The sequence below is a fragment of the Haematobia irritans genome, chromosome 1, assembly GCF_050003625.1.
Source record: "Haematobia irritans isolate KBUSLIRL chromosome 1, ASM5000362v1, whole genome shotgun sequence".
Lineage (NCBI taxonomy): Eukaryota > Metazoa > Arthropoda > Insecta > Diptera > Muscidae > Haematobia > Haematobia irritans.
In genome coordinates, this window is record NC_134397.1 from 124,216,398 (window position 1) to 124,240,636 (window position 24,239).

The following is a 24,239-nucleotide window of genomic DNA, read 5'->3' on the forward strand; positions in this document are numbered from 1 at the left end:
GCGAAAGGTAAAAAAAAAATGTAAAAATTTATAAAATCGTATAATTTCTTCTACATTGTTTGTATTACAGAAAAAGGTGTTAAGAACTAAAAAACTTCGTGGAAGTGAGAAAATGCAATTAGCCAGAAAAATTTTTTTTGAGTTAGTCTTTATGAAATTGTTTTTACATCCTGGAAAAGAATAATCGTTTATCAGAAAAAGTATATACTTTTCTTCCAAATACACTTCCTTTCACGAAATGCAAATGAGAAACGATTTTTGTTTGTCTAAAGTTTCGTTTGGGAGGAAAGAATTATTTTTTTTTCGTGTAGGGGCCATCGGAATATATTGTATACAATAAAAGCAATATATTGAGAAATTGTATTGTATTTGTCAAACAAAATTAAGTACACAAATATAAGAGCAGACACCAACTTTTGTTTTTAGAAGAATTTGTTCTATGAGTGTGGCTGATTAGAGTAATTTGTGTCAAGCCTGGAGTCCAAAGAAAACATTTAAAACAAAATCTCAAACAAATAAAAAATAAAAAAAAAAATTTAAAAAAAAAAAAAACATAATTTGTTATGTTATACATTTTATATATATATTTTTTGTTTTCTTCCAATTTCATTTTGTTTTTCTTATTTATTACTTTGATTTATTAATATGAAAATTCTCTTATATGGTAGTTTCTTAAGTATATGTAACGCATAATAGGTATATTGCAGAATTCGTAACCAGAAAAACGAATTTCAAATTATTAGTACTTGTAATATTTTTGTAGAGAATATCGTCCATTCAGAAAAAGAGTAGTTGCAATAAATTTTAAACTTATTTGTTCAATAGAAATATGGGTCTATGTTGTAAATATATTTCCTTTTGTTTTAGCATTTGATAGAAATGCTTTTCTTAAAAATTAACAAATTTCTGAAATAATTTTCTTTCAAAAGAATTTTCCTTATATTAATAGAATAGTTTTCTTTTATTTATTTTCATTTGACTTTTGCGATTTTTCTACACCAAAATACCTTTTTCAGTTAAGGCTTTTTAGCAGAAAGACTAAATTTTTCTTCTGTTTTGTTTTGCTATATTTTATAAGAAATAATGATATGTTCAGAGGGTGTATAGTCCTTAAGTGGAAGAGAGTGGCCTAGATTGTTTTAAAGAATTGTCCATAGAATTCTAGTTTTGTTTTGGTTTATAAAAAATGCATTTTTGTTTGTTTTTTTTGTAAAGTATTGTTTTATAAATGAATTTTTATTTCATTTATTTATTTTATTCAAGATTATCTTGCCTTAGGTTATAGAAATTTACCTTAGAAAATAAATCTATTTAAATTTTAACTTTGTATATATTTATAATAATTATATGTGTATGTCGTTTTATAGATAGTAGTCTTATATATTAAAGTATTATGTATTTATAATTTTATTATAATTAACACGTTTTTATCATTTTGCCAAAAATTGATATTATTTTGCACAATCAATTTTTCTTTTGCTATAAATTTTGATATTTTTATACTAATTTACCATTGTAATGCTAATAATGCTTGTGAATTGAATTGTCATGAAATAAATTATTTGTGTTTGTTTTCATCTTCACTATTGTCTTCATATGAATGCAAAAAAACGAAGACTTAATGGGTTAATAGTAGCTAATGATTTTTTGTCTTTTAGTATTGCATGATTTCCAAATACTTGGTTTTTTTCTTGTATGTTGTGACTTCAACATAATAGTCGTATTTTTATTTTTTTTTTTGTGATTTTATATAATTTCGCTTCATTCTTGATTTATTTAGTTTTTTTCATAGAAATTCTTCATTTTTTATAGTTAATGTTTTAATAACATGCTAATGTGCTCACCTTATTTTGTATGGTGGCTTATTAAATTAATATTTCTTGTATTTAGAATATTTGTGTATGCATATATGTATAAATGGAAACAATTATTGCTAAGATTTTTATATGTGTGTTTTTTTACAATCCTTATGGTATCGCTCGTATACCCTCTAGAGATGATCTTAATATAACACTGCCTTCGACCCAAAAGTTGGGACGATCCAACATATTTTGCCACAAAGATAATTCTTTGCCCGAGGCATCCATCCAATCGACTAAACGACCATAACTTTTACCTAAAATGAAAATAAACAAAAAAAAAACATAATTTATATTATAATTTTAGTTGTTAAATTAAAAAAAAAATAAATGTAAAAAGTTCAACACAAAAATTTTATTTTCAATACTTGGGAGAAACAAAATAAAATCTCGGGGAAAACGGATTGCCAAACATCTGTTTCAGGTCATCTGTTTACTATTTTATTTTATAAGTTTATTTCAGTATTTGCGACAATTTTTTGAGTGTATAAATATCCCATGAATTGCACATGTATCGATTTTTAAATGTTATAACGAGTTTTGCTAGCACCAACAAGAGAAAGATTTTGATAATAAGATCTAACACCAAAATTAAACTTCTTAAAGATATTGAATTTATAGAAATATTTATCAAAATTTAACTTCTATAGAAATTTTTGCCAAAATGTTTACTTATACAAAATTTTGTCAAAATTGTTTTTCAGTAGAAAATTTTACCAAAATTTTGTTTCTATAGAAAATTTTGTCAAAATGTTTACTTCTATAGAAACATTTTGTCAACACTTTGATTTCTATAGAATAGTTTGTCCAAATTTTACGTTTATAAAGGGTGATTCTTTTGAGGTTAGGATTTTCATGCATTAGTATTTGACAGATCACGTGGGATTTCAGACATGATGTCAAAGAGAAAGATGCTCAGTATGCTTCGACATTTCATCATGAATAGACTTACTAACGAGCAACGCTTGCAAATCATTGAATTTTATTACCAAAATCAGTGTTCGCTTCGAAATGTGTTTATCGACAAATTTTGTTCAGCGATGAGGCTCATTTCTGGTTGAATGGCTACGTAAATAAGCAAAATTGCCGCATTTGGAGTGAAGAGCAACCAGAAGCCGTTCAAGAACTGCCCATGCATCCCGAAAAATGCACTGTTTGGTGTGGTTTGTACGCTGGTGGAATCATTGGACCGTATTTTTTCAAAGATGCTGTTGGACGCAACGTTACGGTGAATGGCGATCGCTATCGTTCGATGCTAACAAACTTTTTGTTGCCAAAAATGGAAGAACTGAACTTGGTTGACATGTGGTTTCAACAAGATGGCGGTACATGCCACACAGCTCGCGATTCTATGGCCATTTTGAGGGAAAACTTCGGAGAACAATTCATCTCAAGAAATGGACCGGTAAGTTGGCCACCAAGATCATGCGATTTGACGCCTTTAGACTATTTTTTGTGGGGCTACGTCAAGTCTAAAGTCTACAGAAATAAGCCAGCAACTATTCCAGCTTTGGAAGACAACATTTCCGAAGAAATTCGGGCTATTCCGGCCGAAATGCTCGAAAAAGTTGCCCAAAATTGGACTTTCCGAATGGACCACCTAAGACGCCGCCGCGGTCAACATTTAAATGAAATTATCTCCAAAAAGTAAATGTCATGGACCAATCTAACGTTTCAAATAAAGAACCGATGAGATTTTGCAAATTTTATGCGTTTTTTTTAAAAAAAAAGTTATCAAGCTCTTAACAAATCACCCTTTATAAAATTTTGTCAAAATTTTATTTCTAAAATTTTTATACCCTGCGCCATACTGTGGAATAGGGTATTATAAGTTAGTGCATATGTTTGTAACACCCAGAAGGAGACGAGATAAACACATGGTGTCTTTGGAAATAATGCTCAGGATGGGTCCCTGAGTCGATATAACCATGTCCGTCTGTCTGTGAACACATTTTTGTGATCAAAGTCTAGGTCGCAATTTAAGTCCAATAGCTTTCAAATTTGGCACATGTTCCTAATTTGGGTCAGAATAGAACCCTATTGATTTTGGAAGAAATCGGTTCAGATTTAGATATAGCTCCCATATATATCTTTCGCCCGATATGCACTAATAGGGACCCAGCAGCCAGAGTTTTATACCGATTTGCTTGAAATTTTGTACAAACATAACACTTAGTCGTATAGTCAAGTGTGCAAAATTTGATTGAAATCAGTTCAGATTTAGACTTATATGGCCCCAGAAGCCAGATTTTTGGCCGAATAGGAGTACAATTAGTAGTGTAGTCAAGTGTGCAAAATTTGATTGAAATCGGTTCAGATTTACATATAGCTCCCATATATATCTTTCGCCCGATATGGACTAATATGATTCTAGAAGCCAGAGTTTTGGCCCAATTTGGTTGAAATTTTGCACAGGGAGTTGATTTAGCATTGTAGCTATGCGTGCCAAATTTGGTTGAAATCGATTCAGATTTAGATATAGCTCCCATATATATGTTTTTCTGATTTCGACAAAAATGGTCAAAATACCAACATTTTCCCTCTTAAAATCACTTCTGCTTAGTCGAAAACTTGTAAAAAGGACTGTAATTTTCCTTATCATCAAATACATATAATATCGAGCGATAATCATAAAAAAACTTTTGCGAAGTTTCCTTAAAATTGCTTCAGATTTAAATGTTTCCCATATTTTTTTACTAACATTGTGTTCCACCCTAGTGCATTAGCCGACTTAAATTTTAAGTCTATAGATTTTGTAGAAGTCTATCAAATTCTGTCCAGATAGACTGATATTTAAATGTATGTATTTGGGACAAACCTTTATATATTGCCCTCAACACATTTGACGGATGTGATATGGTATCGAACATTTAGATCTACAAAGTGATGCAGGGTATAATATAGTCGGCCCCGCCCGACTTTAGACTTTCCTTACTTGTTTGTTTTAATTTTATTTCTATAGAAAATTTTCTTAAAATTGTATTTCTATAGAAAATTGATGTACCTCAAGTAGGTTTAAAGCCGAATAAGAATTAATAAAATGGTACAAATTATTAAAATTTTTTCGAAAAAAATGCTAAACATATTCTACAAAAATTGTCAATTTTTGAAAATATTTGATGTCAAACGATGCTTTAAAAATCATAAAAAATTATAAAAATTATTTATTTTTTTAATTTATATCCAAAACACTGAATTCGGATCACACCTTAAGAAGTGCTGCAAATTCAATGCAACGGCATTTGAAATGGTAGACATCCGTCCTATGACAAGCCTGTGTTAAATTCATCGCTTCTGCAACAATTTTGCACCACTTCCGGATTCAAAAAGAACATTTTCACTAATTTTTTGGCGACTTTTTTTTTGCTGGGAAGTTATACAAAATTGATTTAAAAGAACTTCCTGTCTAGTTAAAATAAATCACATCTATTGGAGGAAATTTTCGGAAGTGATTTTAAAGTTGTGCCTTTAGAATAACTTCAAAATTATTTGATGGGAAGTTTTAAGTTACTGAAAAGAAAATGCCAGATACCAATCTCGCAAGCCTGACTATACATATGTTTCGGTGGAGGCCACTACACATTTCCATAGTCGTTATTGAGATCTGGCCGGGTGAGATGATTTAATTTGGGTCTTTCTTATACTAATTCCTTATGAAATTTACATACGAGAATTATTCTTCCCAAATTGAACCAATTTTTCAGCACCACTGAAACATACGTATAGTCAGGCTTGCGGGATTGGTATCTGGAATTTTCTTTTCAGTAACTTAGTAGTATCAATTCCCTTAATCTTACTGTCCAATAAGCTCGAATAAATATTGTAATTATATGTAGTTTAAATGACTTGCACATTAAACCAGTCGGCATTGGTATCAGGCTAACATAAAAATGGGAAGTTTTGGGTTTGCGAAATTTGCTTTGGTAATTCCTCTCGGTCGATTTCCCAATCATTTGGAGGCGATATCTCAGTCATACCGTTTGCCGTCTATATAAGAACGGACGTCGCATATGTATTACTAAATCCAGGGAAAGGAAAAAAGTCTAAGCGTATATAAATCCAAGTATAAAGAGATACAAATATAGAAAGGTCCATGTTTTTTTTTTTTCAAATGAACGGCGCTATCTTTTAACCGTATATTACTGTAAAATGTCAATATGATAAAACAAGGGAAATTTACTTACCGGTGCCCAACGAAAATCTCACACCACCTAAAAATTCATTGCTCGCCAAACGATCATGATCCCAAACGGTTAATTCTAAAGCCCTCTCCGATAAATCTTCCAATGAGACATCCTCATAAACAAAGGTATAAGTCCAACTGGGGTTGGTGGAACGTTTTACAATGGGTGTTTTTTGTTTTGAACTGCGTGTACGATCCGGTAATAAATAACTGCAAAAATACAACGATTTAAAAAACCTATCCTTCAATAATTTCATATTCGTAAGCATACCTCTTACAAAATGCATCACATGTACCATTGGGCTTAATGGGAGTCAAATGTTTGGCTTCCTTAACCAACACATGCAATTGTCCACCCTTGGCTGAACGATCTGTTTTCGATATAGCCACCGATTTAATACTACCAAATTTGCGTAAGCCACCTGAACTATTGGAGGTTGTGGAACGCATAAAATTCGATTTACTACCTTCTGGAGGTACATATTTGAGGCCTACTACAATATCTCCTCGATAGGTGGCCACTTCATCGAATGGTTCACTCTGAAATAATTTGAAGAATATAATTTAGTATAGAAGTTTAAAGGTTTGATATTCAATTTCAAAAACATACCCTTTCCTGTAATAGATACCACTGTGATTGTGGATTATCAAATACTCTTCCTTGTAGATTCACACTAACTTCACCCAGGAAATCATTGCGTCCAAACATATCTGAATGCCACACCGTTAACCATAGAGTACGAGATTCTAGACTTGATACAGGCATATGGAAGCGCATAACCTCATCGAATATTGGATTTAGGGTATGTTTTTTGACTTTAGTTTTGCGTTTGCCAGCTTTCGATTTGTCGGGAAGTAAGTACACCTAAATTTAAAAAGGAACGATATTAGTGAATCGTATTAAGTCATAAAATAACCAAATTTTGAACTTACCTTAACATAAGGATCACTACGGTTCCGTTTTGTGTCGACAGCAGCCAAATCTTTACAACGCACCACATGTATTTCCAAAGCTCCCAGTTTGTAATTGTATTGCATACCAAACTCCACTTGACCCTTAACAACGACTGTACCATAGCGTCCCTCTCCAGCTCCAGAATAAACACTGGCCATGGAATCAGAGCGTACCTGAAATGGAAAAATAATTAATGAGTTGAGTAGCTTGGCACATAGAAAAAAAAAAAATATCACTAATTTTTTTTCAATAAATTTTTAATAGAAGAATTTTATTGATACAACCAAAACAGAAAAAAATTGGACCAATTAATTAAAAAATACTGGATATTTTTTAATTGATGCTATCATTTTCGTGCTTGAAGTAGTTTAATTAAAAATTAGTCAAGTTGTCTTTGGGTGTACTTATCATTCTGCTACTATAGCAAAGCTACACTAATAGAACAAAGTAAGCTCCAAAATCGTGAACGGACGGTAACAAAATGAAACCGAAACGGTCACGAAAGCTCAAAACGGAATGTTCACGGTTTTGTACATAAGCGATCACAATTTTACGACTTTTGTCTTTCTTAAAATATTCTTTAGACATTCTTACGGAGTGTGTTATGTTACAGTTAGCCCAGACAGACAATCCAGGTTCGAGTCACGGAGCGGATTTTTTTTTACAAAATTCGTAACAATTACGTTTTCAGATTATGAACGCTGGTTGTTGTTTTTACGGACGGTAACAAAATGAAACCGAAACGTTCACGAAAACTCAAAACTGAATGTTCACGGTTTCGTCCACGAGCTTTCACAATTTTATGAACGACTGTTTTCAGATCATGAACGCTGGTTGTTGTTTTTACAACGCATGGTGTCATTTTATCGTTGCAATCTGACAACACCGTTTGTTCTCAAGAATTTGACAGGGAGCCAACGTGGTGTAATGGTTACCACTGAAAAAGTTTGTCAGTGGTGGATTATCCTCTCTCAGTAATTCTGGTGATATTTCTGAGTGTTTCAAAGCTTCTCAAAGTGGTTTCACTGCAATGTGGAACGCCGTTCGGACTCGGCTATAAAAAGGAGGTCCGTTGTCATTGAGCTAAATATAGAATTGGGCAGCATTCAGTGATAAGAGAGAAGTTCACCAATATGGTATTAGAATGGACTGCATAGTCTAAGTGAGCCTGAAATATCGAGCTGCCAGTATACGGTATAAGGTATAAGGTCAGTGGTACAAATCCCCTTTGAAGTCTTAAGACATACGTGCGCACAACGGTCGGTTCTGAATTGCATGCTCAAATCATGCGCGGAATTTAGCGATAGAAGTCGAAAACAGGTCAACCGATTTAGCTTTTTACACCGACTTTCGGATTTACTCAGTGTTATCAAAACCTCAAAATGTATGCAATCAGATATTTGCCAGCTTTATTCTCTGTTTGGCGTTTGCCAAACATTTCTTTTCAACTACCAGGATGTCACGAAACCTACTATAGCTCGCGACGAGACTAAACTGTCATAGAGGAATATTACAGGGTGACTAATATGTAATGCAACGAATTAATGCGCTATATTGTTATAAAGTTTATTGTTCAAAAGCAAAAAATTAAAATGACATAAACTTTTAGAATCAGTTTAGATTTGTTGAAGTTGACTATCATTGATGAGAATTATGACCTTCAAACGGCCGATAAAACCATCACATGCTGCACGAAAGTGGTTCTACGGTATTTTGGGACATTCCCGGTGAAGCCCCGTCTCCCCAAAATTCCTCCAGTTTTTGTGCGGTGGAAATGAAGCGAAGAACCTCCTTTTCAGTCCAATCTTTGTTGACACGTGCTGAGTACGATGGTGCTGTCATTTCTGTGGTCTGCGGCCGAAATGTTTTTTGAGCTGACTTCTTTGGCAAGTAAACCCGACCATTTGGCGGGGAAGATATCGCATGGAACGGCGAAGGATTTTAGACCAAGAAGCTTATCATCCTTCTTGCTAAAGACGATGGAGAGGATACTGGATGATCATATAAGGAACCAGATAGACAGGAAAGTATCAATCTGTCAGCATGCCTATATTAAGGGCAGATCTATAGAATCTGTCCTGCACTCAGTGGTGCATCACATAGAGAGATCCATGACATATGGCGACTATACAATGGCGGCGTTTCTGGACATTGAAGGTGCTTTTAATTATACGAAAATTGATATGCATTAGAGAGGAATGGTGTTGAGAAATTCGTTATAAAGTGGATCGAGTTTATGTTGCTAAGCAGGGACATGGTAGTCGAGCTAGCGAGCTCCACAAGGAGGGCTAGGACCACTAGAAGATTGCCACAGGGAGGGGTTATATAAACTTTGCTGTGGCTATTGGTGCTGAACGAGGTATTGTTTGGGCTGACAAGTAAGGGTATCAAGGTAGTGGCAAACGCGGATGACATTGTGGTAATGGTATCGGGAAAATTCCTCGATTCTATTTCGGATGTGCTGAGCGAGTTTTTGCAGTATCTCTCGGAGTGGACTCTAGTATGCGGTTTAGGGGTGAACCCTGGTAAGACGGAGTTGGTACTTTTCACCAGGAGGAGAAAGATTATCGGGTACAAGTCTCCTGAATTCCAGCGCATAAAGTTGACGCTCTCGAAATCAGCGAGGTACCTAGGAGTTATTTTGGACTCCAGGCTGAACTGGATGGAGAATACTGCCGATCGCATTAAGAGGGCCTATGCGGCACTATACTCGTGTCAAAAATTGGTCGGGCAGAGATGGGGAATGAGGCCTTCTCTTTTTGGCTGGCTTTATACCGCGGTTGTAAGACATGTGGCCAAATATGGCTGTCATGTTTGGTGGACAATCGTGAGAAACCAAAATCATATATCGAGAATAAATAGGGTAAATAGGACGGCACTCATCTATATGACAGGTGCCATGAGGACCACAGCCGCTCTGGAGGTACTGATGGGATTTATCCCACTCGATTTACACGTAAGGAAGACGGCTGAACTGACACTTCTGAGACTTAAGAGCTTGAACACGCTGGAGAGGACAGCCTGCAGGCATACTGAAATTCTGGCCGGGCAGTATAGAGAGACGGATCATATGTCCACGGAGCATGTTTATCATCACAAACCGACATACATTATACCAAGTATGGAGGAGTGGATACACTTCGGAACCCTGAACATGTATACGGACGGATCAAATATGGAGGAAGGAATGGGCAGCGGAATCTATTGTAGTGAAATTTTGTTGTCGATGAACAGAGAGGAATTACGGCCATTGATTGGTATCATAACAGGACATAACACACTTGGGAAACACATGGTAAGAATAGGACTTAAAGACGATGATATCTGTAGATGGTGCCTGGACTTGGAAGTAACGGAGGACTCGTACCACTTCCTGTGTCAGTGCCCAGCTTTATCCTTTAGAAGAAACAAGATACTGGGCTCCTTTTTCTTTCAGACTCTCACTGATCTGCGGGTGTGCAGCTTAAGGAACATACTTGCATTCATCAGGGCCTCTGGTTGGTTATTCTGAGATTTCTTTCAAAGAGAACGAGCAGGTGGAAGTTTCTGGGACAAAGCGCACCGCATCGGAAGGAGAAAGATTGAAAAATCACATCGAGGGATCACAATGGACATATACTGGTCTAAGTGGGCATCAATTCAAGAAAATTGATGTCACCCTCTACAACCTAACCTAAACCCGATCATTTTGTTTCTTTACAAACTGTTCAATTTGGAATGGCTTCCCATCGGTGAAAACCAAATTCAGTAACTGGCCATGAAAAGCAACTCTTTGGCTCTTTCCAATCTACAGTTTTTCTGCGCATCGGTGTGCTCTTGCACTTTTCTGAACCTCAATGACTTTAGTCCAATATGGGTTGCATCCGTGTTTGAGGTGATCATAATACTTCGCTGAGTGTAATGGGGCTGAAGGACGGACAGACAGGGCTAGGTCTAGTTGTAGGCTTTAGGACCAATATTTTTGGTACAGAGATGTTCACCGAGATACGGACATTAAAAAATTGAAACAGGGATTAATTATTGATCATTCAGTATAAGATAATATGGGTTAACTATACCAGTCGGGGTGTAATGTAAAATTCCACTACACTAAAACTTTTCTCTTACTTTGTACTCTGCTTTTATTTGACCTCCAATATCAGTATTATTGCAAATAATTTCTATTAAAAATGGCTAGTGAGAAAAAATAATTTAAAAATTGAACTTGTAAGCTGGTATAACTATTAAGCCGTTAATTGGCTTGCAAATAATTGTTAACCAATGACTTTTCTCTGCCCCAGCGTCATTTTGAAAATTGTGTGGTTTTTTTATAGATGATAAAAATAAAGTTGGGTTCTAATTGCAACACCTTCTATTTAATATGAAGCGGATACAAAGTCACGTCGACTGCTACGATATAAAAAGCAAAATGTTCTTCATTGCAATAATGAATATGAAATAAATATTGAATGAATAGCACGAATCCCCAGGTGGGTTTAAGATTCTTAAATTGCAAACAAGAATACTAGAAAAAATTAGCTCCTAATGTTTCTTGATTAGTCTAAACATGTTGAGTAATTTTGTTTTATATATTTTTTTGTCATATTATTTAATAATTATACTTACACCCAAAGAACTCAAACTACTACGGTTTTGATGCATGGCCACCAAACGATCAATATCTTCATCGGATTGTTGAGGCCAATTATCACTGGACCCTGAGCCACGTGATTGTAAAGGACTAGATGCCGGATCATGGCTTCGATGACCCATAACAGGTGAACGACTTAACTCTTCAGCGGCAACTTTGGCTTCTTCTGCAAAATAAAAAAAAAAAATAGAAAGTAAAAGTGAATGTTAGTGGGGGCATTTAACAATGTAAATTAAAAAAAAAAAAATAATCACATCCAATTGGTAAATGAAAAACAAAGAAACCAATGAGTCTCTTGGTATTTCTTGTTTTTTATTTATTTTATTTTTACAAATTGTAAACATTTGATTCATTATATTTAATTATAGCTAAAGATGCCAGTAAACTAAAAAAAGGCAACATCAACTCGCACATGTTTATATACTTATACCGACTTAATTATATTTAATCGTTCATTGTCATTGTCTAATAATAACATTTTGTAAATTTACTTGCATTAGGGCACTGGCCAGCTATTATGTGGTGTGAGTAAGTTAATATTTTATTATTAACTAAATTAGCATAGCAAGTAGCCTTCCACTATTGCGATATGTCATGTTTTCCATGTATTGGCCTTGTGGTGTGGATTTTTCTATTTACCCATAAATTGGCAGAGATACAAAAAATATTTCGAAATTGTATAGAATTTAATTTTAACGCTAATAGAATTTATTTTTTATAATAGTTTTTAAATTAGCTTCATTAAATTCAATTCAATTTAATTGGTTGTTGGGTTATTTAATTTAATTTATTTATTGTAATTATTATAATATAATTTTATATTTTGTAAAAAAAAAAAACAAGTATATACGGCCGTAAGTTCGGCCAGGCCGAAACTTATGTACCCTCCACCATGGATTGCGTAGAAACTTCTTCTAAACCCTGCCATCCACAATCGAATTACTTAAGTTGCGGTAACGCTTGCCAATGGCAAGGTATCCTAAAACCTCCTAACACCGTCTTCTTCAGATGAAAAGATTTTTGTGCAAATCAATATAAATTGATTAAATTTTATTTATTAATTTTTTTATTGTGTAAATTATTTTATTAAAAATAATTATAAATCGTTTATTTTTAGTATGGAGAACGGTTTATGTGGGGGCTATATGTAATTATGGACCGATATGGACCAATTCTGGCACGGTTGTTAGAGACCATATACCAACACCATGTACCAAATTTTAGCCGGATCGGATGAAATTTGCTTCTCTTTGAGGCTCCGCAAGCCAAATCTGGGGATCGATCGATCGGTTTATATGGGGGCTATATATAATTATGGACCGATGTGGACCAATTTTTGCATGGTTGTTAGAGACCATATACTAACATCATGTACCCAATTTCGGGCGGATCGGATGAAATTTGTTTCTCTTTGAGGCTCCGCAAGCCAAATCTGGGGATCAGTTTATATAGGGGCTATACGAAAAAGTGGACCGATATGGCCCATTTGCAATACCATCCGACCTACATCAATAGCAACTACTTGTGCCAAGTTTCAAGCCGATAGCTTGTTTCGTTCGGAAGTTAGCGTGATTGTAACAGACGGACGGACATGCTTAGATCGACTCAGAATTTCACCACGACTCAGAATATATACTTTATGGGGTCTTAGAGTAATATTTCGATGTGTTACAAACGGAATGGCAAATTTAATATACCCCCCATTCTATGGAGGAGGTATAAAAAAGAAAAGAAAAAATAGCGCTTTTGCTACAGAAATAGGTAAAAACCTTTATATGAATTAGCAAAATTTAAATATAAATATTTGCAATTTCAAATGAGCGTGGAACGTGGAATTTTTGATAAAATATGTGTTAGTATTGTCCAATAAATCTTTACATAAAAATAGATATTTAATTAAGAAAATGTTTTATTTTTTACTCTTTTCTATTTTTAAATGAAATCTGTAATACTGAAAAATGAGTTTTTATAAATTGTTTTTTTATGATTTTAATTTTTATTGGATGTATCTAAACCGTAATGTGGTGGAACAACTTCCATTTTTTGTGCTGGGTATTTATTAATATACAATAATTTAATTTGTATCTAATATAAATTCATGTATCTTTTTGTATATAAATTTTTATCAATGAAGCTTTATAACCCATATAAAGAATATTATGTACACACTCTTTAGAAACATTTTGAAATGATATGACATGCAAATATGAGGCTGAAAAAAATATATCACGATTGGGTGGAGATTCAAGCTATCTATCAACTAACTTCAATAACAAGTATTTCCTATACCACAGTAGAATTTGTCAATTTACTATTGAATAGTCCTGTAATCTATCAAACCCAAAAACCAGATAGATAGAAATGTTGCAAGTGGCTGAAAACGTTATAAAACTAAATTAATCCAAAAATACATGGTACTCTGGAAGAATATATCCAGTGAAATCTCTCAGAAGTGGACACCCACGGCCCCCATAAATTTTGTCCACATTTGGGAGATGTCCAGTTATAAGATGTTAATTTTAATGTGTTATTATAGCAAACGTCTCATGACAATTGTCCACTTTTGAAAGATGTCCAAATTTACGAGGTTTCACTGTAGTTAATATAAGGTCCCTATATTCGGTCAGTCTCTAAAAATCTTGATGACTATGAATGACTTTTGTATAATTGTGAAGTAGTGAATTATCTAAATCCTACCTGCTTGAATGATAACAAAATCACTGCCTACATCCAAGACACCTTCAACTTCAACCTGACCAAGACCCACCATTTGTTGTAAAGAAGGTCGAGTACGTGTGACACTAGCCCTCGAACTACATGCCGAGGTTGAGGCTGTCTCAATGATGGTATCTTGTATGATAACAAAATCATTGCCATCCTCTTCCAAAGTTTCCAAAAAACGATCCGAATTGGAACGTAAACTATCATCCCAAGTCCAGGCACGGCGGGTCTGACCGCCACAACCACGACCCAATTGATGTTGGCTATGACGGCGTTGTATGACATTCGCAGAGAAATGACCTTCTTCTAAGGGACCAATGTCACTGACAAATGAAACTCGATTGTTGGATGTTGAATTGTTTGAGGAGGTTAGAGGATTATTAATCTGTCGTGATAGGAGACTGTTAGAATTTGTTTTTGTGGCAGGGTTAGTTTCTACTAAAGATGGTGCTAATATTTGTTGATTAGTATTCTCTAAATGTGAGGAAGATGATGATGTCATACTTGGTAAATATTTAGCGGTTAAGGCCATCCGTTCACCACGAACTTTTTCCAAGGCACTCTCTTCGCGAGCATCTCTCTCTTTCATTTCTAGAACGTAGGCATGAAATTTGGCATCGATGTCATCATCATCTTCACTATCATATGGATAGCTTGAGCTGGATGATACACGATTACGACATCTTTGGCACTGTAACAGCAACACCAAGAACTTCACTGGCTTGGAAGACCAACAACGCCTACGTTTTGAGCTTTTCTGCTGCAAATGTTGTGAAGATTTCCGTTTGCGATTGCGCCAACATTTCCACAATAGAAACTTCAACCATTTACGTTTATGGCGTTTGCCGGCTGACGTTGTTTGTTTGGAACGATGGCATTCCATATCTTGTGATGCATTACTGCTGCCATTACTGCTGTTGCGCATGCGATTTAATGAGGTGTAATTAATGCTATTGCCATTGCACTTGATGGTGGGACTGGTAGGGTGGCGGTTGGACTTAGTTGATGTATTCACAGTGGCCAATGACGCTGAGGATGATGTCGCACATGTTGATGATGACGCAGTTGCTTGTTTCGATTTGGATTTGGTAAAAAAACTTGTATTATGGCCACCTTTCGTTTTCATTTTAGCCATGGACGATGAGGAGGATTCATTTGTTTTTTGATATTTATTATGCACTTTAGGTTCGAGACGACGCGTTTGCATTTTACGCGACGATGATGATGACGATGATGCGTTATTTTGTTGCATTTCGTCATCGTTTCCGTTAATACGCCAGTTGGTTGGGAAGTTGCCATGTGAAGTAACTACACTAGCACCACCACCGGTATCGAATGGATTGTAGGTTTTGAAATTCGTTTTTGATTTTTTCGTTTCGTAGTTTATTAATCGTGTTAGCTGTTTCATGATGGCATCCAATTAAATTTATTTGTTATTTGCAATGTTTTTGCCGTCGCGACATATGCTGTAGTCAATTGTTGTTGTGGCAAATTATTGGAAAAAACTTAGCGTTGAAGTTGCATTGAATTAAATGAATATTAACCATAATTATTAGTTATTGTATAACTCAACAAAAACAAGTTGAAGAGAAAAAAACGCACCATCATCACGTGAGAAAAATCACTTATCAAGGTGAAGTTTCAAATTTAAACGAATACCCAATAAACAATTGCAGTTGCCATAATTTCACTTCAATACTAAATACATGTATTATTATTATTTCTATTTGATATTGGGAAATTTTATTAATTCGTTTTGCTAATTTAATGTTATATGGCACATTGTCACAATTTATCCAAGGGATATTATTAAAATTTCAACACTTTTGTTAGTTAACAGTTGAGCTACTGATTTGAAATGAATATAATGTTTCGAATACCCGGCTATTTCAAAACTGACACTTCTTCTTAGTATTCATTATATTTTCCCCATTGCTATTGGTAAAAAAATATATATAATTTGCATATTTTTAATGAATCATAATTCTCGGTTCTATCTATCTGAGCTTCGTTTCTTGCAATAAGACATTTCTTGGTATTAATTTGACAAAGACACAAAATCAATTAAAAACAATAATGAAAGCTTCTGAGAAAAATGAATGAAGAAACGTTATAAATATTTTAATTGGAACATCAAATCATTTATTTAAACCATTGACATAAAATGATTAACGGTGAAGAAAAAAGAAACCAAAAAAACTATCAATATCCGAAAAGATATTTTTAACCCTTAAATGTATAAGATCACCGGATTCCACAGAGAAAAAATATATAATATGCAAAATGGTAAAAAAATGCAAAAATGGTAAATGGATCCAACATGATTTCTTAGAATTCGGTCAACATTTTAAGACGTAAGAATATTTTTCTTGTTGTATCTTAAAAGATACAGTGCGCATTTAAGGGTTAATCTTAGAAATTTGGCACATGATCGCATATTCACTACCAGGTGAATATGAATCAATTCTACAATCGTGATGTTCTAAACTTCATACTCGGAAAATAAGTAAATATTTTTGGACATATTTAAGAAAATTGATTGGGCACAATTTTTAGTTTTTTTCACTAGTGAACGAAAATTTCATAGTTTAAAGTTACAAATTGGAGTTCCAAATTACAAAATTTTTTTTTTTTAACCATACGATGGGCGTACACAGAAAATATTAAATTGAAAGAAACTTTCTCATATTGGGGAAATTTTCAGTAAAACATAATAAATTTATACACCAAATCCGTAGTTAAACTAACGCTAACTTTATCTTATTTTCATTGCAAAAAGAATGAAATTAAAAATGTTATATGTTTGTGGTTAAATTTTATTAACTTTTGCGAAATTTTCCACAGCCAAGTGAAATTTTCTTTTTTAAGTATGTCTCAGACAAACTAAACGTGGTTATAAATTTCAATGGCCGTACACATAAGTTCAATATGAACTAATGCAGAAAGCAATTTTCCCCCAATTCCCGAAAATAGTAAAAATTAACTACTGTACGAGTAACTAAAATTGTCATGATTTAGCGCCATTGATTTTTTTCTTTGCGTTTTGTTCATTTTTTTCTTATTAGAGAGGGAGTAATTTCGTGAATTGCAGTTAAAAAGTACACCAGGTCATTACATTTTCCTGGTTTTTACAATGCTTTGTGGAAATCTAAAAACATGGAGAACAATTTAGTTAAATTTTCGCACGAGATAGTTCACATTTTTTTACAATTTTTCTGTGTATGATTTTAAATAGTATTAAACAGGCCCTAGTGCACTTGTGAGATCACAGTTTTTGAGTATAGGGTAAACCTAAAAAAATTATTATTCGGACAATCTTTGAATATACATACTTATCTATATACCACACTTATTTCCATATAATTCATAGATAAATATAATATCTCCATATTATTAGCTCAATGATAAGAGCTCATGTGAACATTACGATAAATAAGAGGGAATGGAAAAATTTTCTGTTTTGATTACTTTTTGTCAAACCTAATTTAAAAGTTAGGAACCCTCTTTCTAGGAATTGTTTTCTTTATTTTCTTCATAATTTTAACTTTATTTCCGGTAAGATGAGTGAAAGATGAGAGGAAAGTTCAACAATAATTGTTACAACAATAACAAACTAAACAAACAAGATGTAAACAACGACATGTCTATTTCCATCTTGTCAGTTTTCAAACATGTGTCACTCCATCCTATATAATGCCGCTTTGACATTTGTATCTCATAGATACTAACGTGTTTACAAATTTCATTTCACACTACGTTTAAAATTTCTTATATATTTTTTTCCAACAAATATGAAGATACACTTAACAACTTCCACATATGTGAGAAAGAATGCAAAAACAATTTTTTGCTTTATCATTAGCTAGGGTTCATACATAACGACATTCATAAGATTCATCTCCAAAAGACGTCATTCAACCTCAGTCGGTATAAGTGTGTGTAGGTATTTTCACCTGTGATGTGTGTGACATTGGGTGAGGGGGATTTATCAGTAATGAGTTTATGCAATGCTGAGAAAAGAGCTTATGTACATGTGAGAGAGAGGTTTTGCTTTGGGCAAGAGATAGCTCTCTTCTAAACTACACTCATATTAAATTTCTAATAAATATGTGTGTTCATGTGAAAGCAGTCTCCATATATTTTTTTTGGGAATTATTTTGATAAAAAATTCTTGAGTTTGTTCTAGTTTGACTTTATTCGTTTCTTAATATGCTCCAATTAATAGAGTGATTCCATTTATGCAAGGACTTAATATAAGTTTCCTATCATATATATCGATTCCACCCTGTCAGCATTGCAACCAGTGATGATTAATCGTCATATTGACGATTTGGATGTTAAATAGGAGAGGTAGTATCAGTTCTGTAAGGAGAAAACTGTTATTCTCCAAACGTTAACCATTTTGATTTCCGGTTGCATAGGAAATATTTAAAATATTGTTACTGTTACTTTGTCTCAAATTTATGAAAGAATATTCATGAAATTGTTTAAAAATTGCCCTTATGCACAGCTAATGTAATATTTTTCATTAACTTTGTCGCAATTTTAAAAATAATAAAAAGTGGACATGATGTTTGGAAAATAATTTTATCAAAAAATTTTAATCATCCGCTTCAGAGATGCCACCTTGTTAATACATCATGCTAAGATTAAGATACAACAAGTTAGAGCTAACTCAGTTTTCCAGATATCATTGGTACCACTTTTTATAGCCGAGCACATATTAATACATCTAAAAGCCTTCTATATTTAACATTGCGCGAAACTTCCCTTACATTAAATAACTCAGCTTGATTATATTAATAGATTGATGCTTGGAAACGTTAAATGAGTACTTTCAGATTGTATTTTTATCTCAGTGAAAGGGTCATTTCATTCATATTATGGGGAGTGTACTAACTTTGTAATTCCGTTTGTAACACATCAAAATATTGGGTCGTGATGGAATTCTGACGATCGAATGAAGTCCCTTCGTCCGTATGTTGAAATCACGCTAACAGCCATAGACTTGAAATCTGGCACAAGTAGCTGTTATTGGGTCGGATGATATTGCAAACGGGCTGTAACGGATTACTTTTAGGTATAACCCCCCATATAAACCGATATCCAGATTTGTGTTCCGAGGCTCCAGAAGAGCAAATTTTATACGATGTGGTTGAAATTTGGAACGTGATGTTAGTATATGCCTTCTAACAACCATGCAAGAATTGGACCACTTATGGGTATAGACCCCATATAAGTCAACCCCCCACCACAGATTTGACTTCGGGATACCCTTGGAAGAGCACTCTTCATCCGATCCGGATGAACACACACATGATGTTACCGTATACAAATTAGTCCATAGGTTAGGTTAGGTGGCAGCCCGATGTATCAGGCTCACTTAGACTATTCAGTCCATTGTGATACCACATTGGTGAACTTCTCTCTTATCACTGAGTGCTGCCCGATTCCATGTTAAGCTCAATGACAAGGGACCTCCTTTTTATAGGCGAACGGCGTTCCACATTGCAGTGAAACCACTTAGAGAAGCTTTGAAACCCTCAGAAATGTCACCAGCATTACTGAGGTGGGATAATCCACAGCTGAAAAGCTTTTTGGTGTTCGGTCGAAGCAGGAATCGAACCCACGACCTTGTGTATGCAAGGCGGGCATGCTAACCATTGCATCACGGTGGCTCCCAATTGGTGTATATTACATAAACCGACCCCCAAGATTTTTCTTCTGTTCTATTCTATTTCCGTTTAAAAGATTGTTTTTATGAACAAAAGCTATCTTTGTTTGTATAAAATTTCGTTCCTAAGAAAATAACTCTCTCCCTTCAGTGTAGATGTAATTGTAATGGGAGGAATTTCCTTGAAATAATTATTAAATTATTTAATTTACTTTCGTTTTCAAGTTTATGGAATAACAACATTCCTTACAGACTAGAGATTAACTCCCAAATTCAAATAAGATAATGAAAACTTTAAACCTCCCAGCAAAAAAAGTAATGCAAATGTTCTTTTTGGATCCGGAAGTGGTGCAAAATTGACGCAGAAGCGATGAATTTAACATGGGCTTGTCATAGGATGGAAGTACTCCATTTCAACAGCCGTTGCACTGAATTTGCATCACTTCTTTAGGTGTGATCCGAATTCAATGTTTTGGATGTAAATTAAAAAATTCTGTGGCATTTTGTCAAATAAATAATTTTTATAAATTTTTTATAATTTTTAATGGATACTAATACTTGTCGGAAACGTTTGACCTCAAATATTTTCAAAAATTCACAATTTTTTTAGATTGGATTTAGCATCTTTTTCGACAAAATTTAAATGATTTGTACCATTTTATGTATTCTTACTCTATTTTTAACCAATTTGAAATAAAAAAGTTAAAATTACCCTTTAAAAATATGAAAAAGGCAAGTTATAAAAAATTGAATTAAAAGAACTTCCAGGGTAGTTAAAATAAAGAACATCATTGGGAGTGCATCTTCTGGAAGTGCTTTTAAAGTTGTGCCTTTGGAAGAACTTCCAAATTTTTTTTTCTGGGCTACTATACCATAAAAATTCTTTGGATCGAAATCTAAAAAAAATCTATATTAAATCTAATAAATAAGCATTTTTTCTCTATTGATCAAATTGTATACATTGATTCTATTGAACTTGTTAAAAACTTTTTTATAATTGGGCCAGTGATATTTTGTCATCGATGTAAGGAACTATTTATTTTATGAAATTCAAAATGTGCGTTAATAGTACGAAACATTTCATAGTTTAATTCGATGCAATAACGAAAAATTTAGCTGTATTTTTGACTATATTTCGTTAATAATAATCCCGGTAAAAAAAACCCTATACCATACATATATGCTCCCAGAACAAAAATAAAATACCAGAATAGTCAAACAAACCTTTCATCACGTTTTTCGTGATGGTGAGTCAACAGCAGACGTGAATGTTAAATACATAAATAAATAATTTTTTGCCAGCATTTAAATAGTGATATTTTTTTTGTTGTATTATGTATTCCCTTATTTAGTATATCTATTATGTGATTGTTGTTTTAATATTCATTGTGGTAATATTGAACGTCATTTGCCGTTTGTTTTTGTCTTTAGATAATAAAAAAATTTAAACATTTTGTCACATTGTTGGTTTCAAATATGAAACTTACGTATATTTAAAAAAAAAAATATCATGGGGGTACATTTTGATTGATAACATATTTCGTCATAGCCAAACAAAAATAGTAAATAGAAATAAAACCATTCAACAAAAGTTGATAATAAAACAATCATTTTTGGTCAGTTTTCTATCTCTGGTTAGAAATATTAAAAAACGGTTGGAAGCAAGGGGGCCGAAATAAAAACAATACAAAAATACTTTCACTTGTTTAATGTTTTAGTTTTTTGCAAAGGGGATTTGTATTTTCTCCAAAAGTTTTGAATCTTGAATGTAGTAGCCAGCTAGTAGCTCTTTTGTTTTTCGAAGCAGAAATATTTAATTGGCATTTCAGTTGTTGGTGGCTTGTTTTGGTCAAATATGTAGTGTGGTAGTTTTTCAATGCTTGTGAAAAATCCTAAGCCAGTTGTATTGAAGATTGGAGATTTTTAAATGAACCATGAAATTACATGCTTCAAACTTAAAGTTAATTGGTCAAGGTTCAAGAAATATTTATCATATTAATTTTGATTATAGGTATTTGGAAAGTCGTTATATTTATTTTCATCTTCGTATACGATACATTTAAATATAATTTTTACTCACAAATTTCAAACCCCATTAACATCTTATTATAGAATCTATATAAAATATTGAAGGTTTGCCAATGTCATATTTGTTAAAATTTGTTAGCCTATTTACCAGCATTACTGAGAGAAGGTAAATAATAGCTGAACAATTTTCTGTTTTCCAAACTAAACAGGGATAGAACCCATGACCTTTTGTAAAACTATGATGCTGTATGGTATTGTACTCTGGAAACTGAATCTTTTACAATCAAACCATCGGATAATTCTAGTATAAAGAAATTTACCAAATAAAGTCCTCTGTACCTTAGGCAAGATACCTATACCCTTAATGCCGTAGTGCATATGTTGTCTTGAATTATTTGGTGTAAAAAAACGTTTCGTCAAACCTATGATGCTGTACGGTACTGTTATCTGAAGGCTGCAATTTCACCAATCGAAACAACTGGATGATTCTGCTATAGAAAAAGTTCAACAAATCATGACCCTCTATACCTCAGGCCGGATACCTATGCCCCTAATTCTATATTGCATCTATCACAATGGACCAAAATCGCATAAATCATCTTTCTGCAGCTGTGATGTTGAATTCAAACTTTATTCTAGGGGGTTTTATACGAGAGCTGTACCTAAATAAAGTGGCAGCCCGATTAAGATTCAGGCTCACTTAGACTATTCAGTCCATTGTGATACCACATTAACTAAAAGTACCTATTACATATGGACACTTCTAGTTTTGACCGCTGAACCTTCTTGATTATTTTTCTTTGTTGAACCAACCAGATTGTTCCAAAAACATTAGCAGACTGGTGGTCGATTTTCCCCCTTGGCTTCCCTCTAGGGCATGCAGCTTTCAGTGAGATGTTGAAGGCCTTAGTAATCCGCTCCACTGCGTGTTCGATATCTTGCACATTTCTCATATTTGTCTCTGTTATTTCCGGTATCATCATATTGAACGATTCCCTATACCTATTCCAGTCAGCTTTCCTAACATTTGGCGGAAATATGGTCTTGGTGGTATGAACATCATTAATGAAAAAATCAAAAATCAAATTTGAAACAGATGTACCGATGATCTGAGAAGCTGTGTTCAGTTAAAACCTTCCACTCAGTTATCATTTCATTCAGTTCTTGCGAGGCCAAGGCGATGTCCAAAACCTCTTGCCTGTTTTTAGTGACAAAGGTTGGGGCATCTCCCTTGTTGCAAACTTCCAGATTAGTACGCAAAATAAACTCTATTAGCGACTCTCCCCTTGCATTAGTATCACTACTTCCCCATACACTATGATGCGCATTCGCATCGCATCTCATAATGAGTTTCGTCTTTGTTTTCAGTGACTCCTCAACTAAGGTCTTAACGGCACATGGAGGCACCTCCCTGTTATGCCCCATGTAGACCGAAGATATACCTAATATTTGTATTTGGCTATTTCTAAATTGCCAACGACAGTGTCTGCATTGCACATTGAAAGAAGCAGAAGCAAGTTTAGCTCTTTTTTAGCAATTATACAGGCTCGATTTACATCATTACCATAGGAAGAATGCGAGACAAATTTCAAGCTGATACCTCAATACCACATTTCTAAATTTCACTATATACACATAATTTAGATCCTGTTTTTCATGCAATGATATTTCAGATTAAACCCCTAATCCTGTGATTAGATTCTCCAGAAAAAGATTTTTTTATATATTTTTATGTATTCAAAAATTTTCTTAGGATTTTATAGTATTTTTCACAAAAGAATGATGGTATTCCAATATTTCCAACACATTTTCCACGATTGATTTTTTTTTTGAATTATTGCTTTTATGTAAATTTTTGTATTATGATTTTCTTCATTTCAATTTCGAATGCAACTGCATTTTCTTCATTTCAATTTCGAATGCAACTGCAATTTTTCCACATAATTTTTTTGCATAACAGCACTTTGTTTAAACACGCCCAAGATTTTCCCGTATCATATGTACAAATACTGATTTCGAATTTTCATATTTTCGATAACCGTTACGGCCGACGTTTTTCTAATAACTAACTGAGTATGTCTTGAGATAAGAATTTTCTTGGCACCAAATGTTTAGGTTGACTGTGTGTGACGACAATTTCGTCCCCTTTCTGTTCTCAACCATTTAAATTGATTAATTTAAATATTGAC

The 24,239-nt window shown here is 33.7% G+C and overlaps 2 protein-coding genes across 3 annotated transcripts in view; both read right to left on the reverse strand.

Moving 5' to 3' along the window:
* Positions 1 to 1,191: 1,191 nt before the first annotated feature.
* The window catches only part of btsz (bitesize), a 364,022-nt gene continuing 340,974 nt past the window's right edge, over positions 1,192 to 24,239 (reverse strand). For both annotated transcript variants that reach the window (XM_075291600.1, XM_075291602.1), the window contains 6 exons: positions 11,603 to 11,793; positions 6,976 to 7,170; positions 6,653 to 6,907; positions 6,314 to 6,582; positions 6,044 to 6,252; positions 1,192 to 2,116 (listed from right to left, as the gene is read on the reverse strand). In XM_075291600.1, the coding sequence (XP_075147715.1) occupies positions 1,968 to 2,116; positions 6,044 to 6,252; positions 6,314 to 6,582; positions 6,653 to 6,907; positions 6,976 to 7,170; positions 11,603 to 11,793 (1,268 nt within the window). In that variant the 3' untranslated portion in view covers positions 1,192 to 1,967. The remainder of the gene's footprint in view (positions 2,117 to 6,043; positions 6,253 to 6,313; positions 6,583 to 6,652; positions 6,908 to 6,975; positions 7,171 to 11,602; positions 11,794 to 24,239) is intronic.
* LOC142221789 (uncharacterized) lies at positions 14,600 to 24,107 on the reverse strand. The gene is made up of 3 exons (XM_075291603.1): positions 24,014 to 24,107; positions 14,853 to 15,814; positions 14,600 to 14,733 (listed from the first exon to the last, which is right to left on the reverse strand). The coding sequence occupies exons 2-3, from the start codon at positions 15,754 to 15,756 to the stop codon at positions 14,729 to 14,731; spliced, it is 909 nt and encodes a 302-aa protein (XP_075147718.1). The 5' UTR covers positions 15,757 to 15,814; positions 24,014 to 24,107; the 3' UTR covers positions 14,600 to 14,728.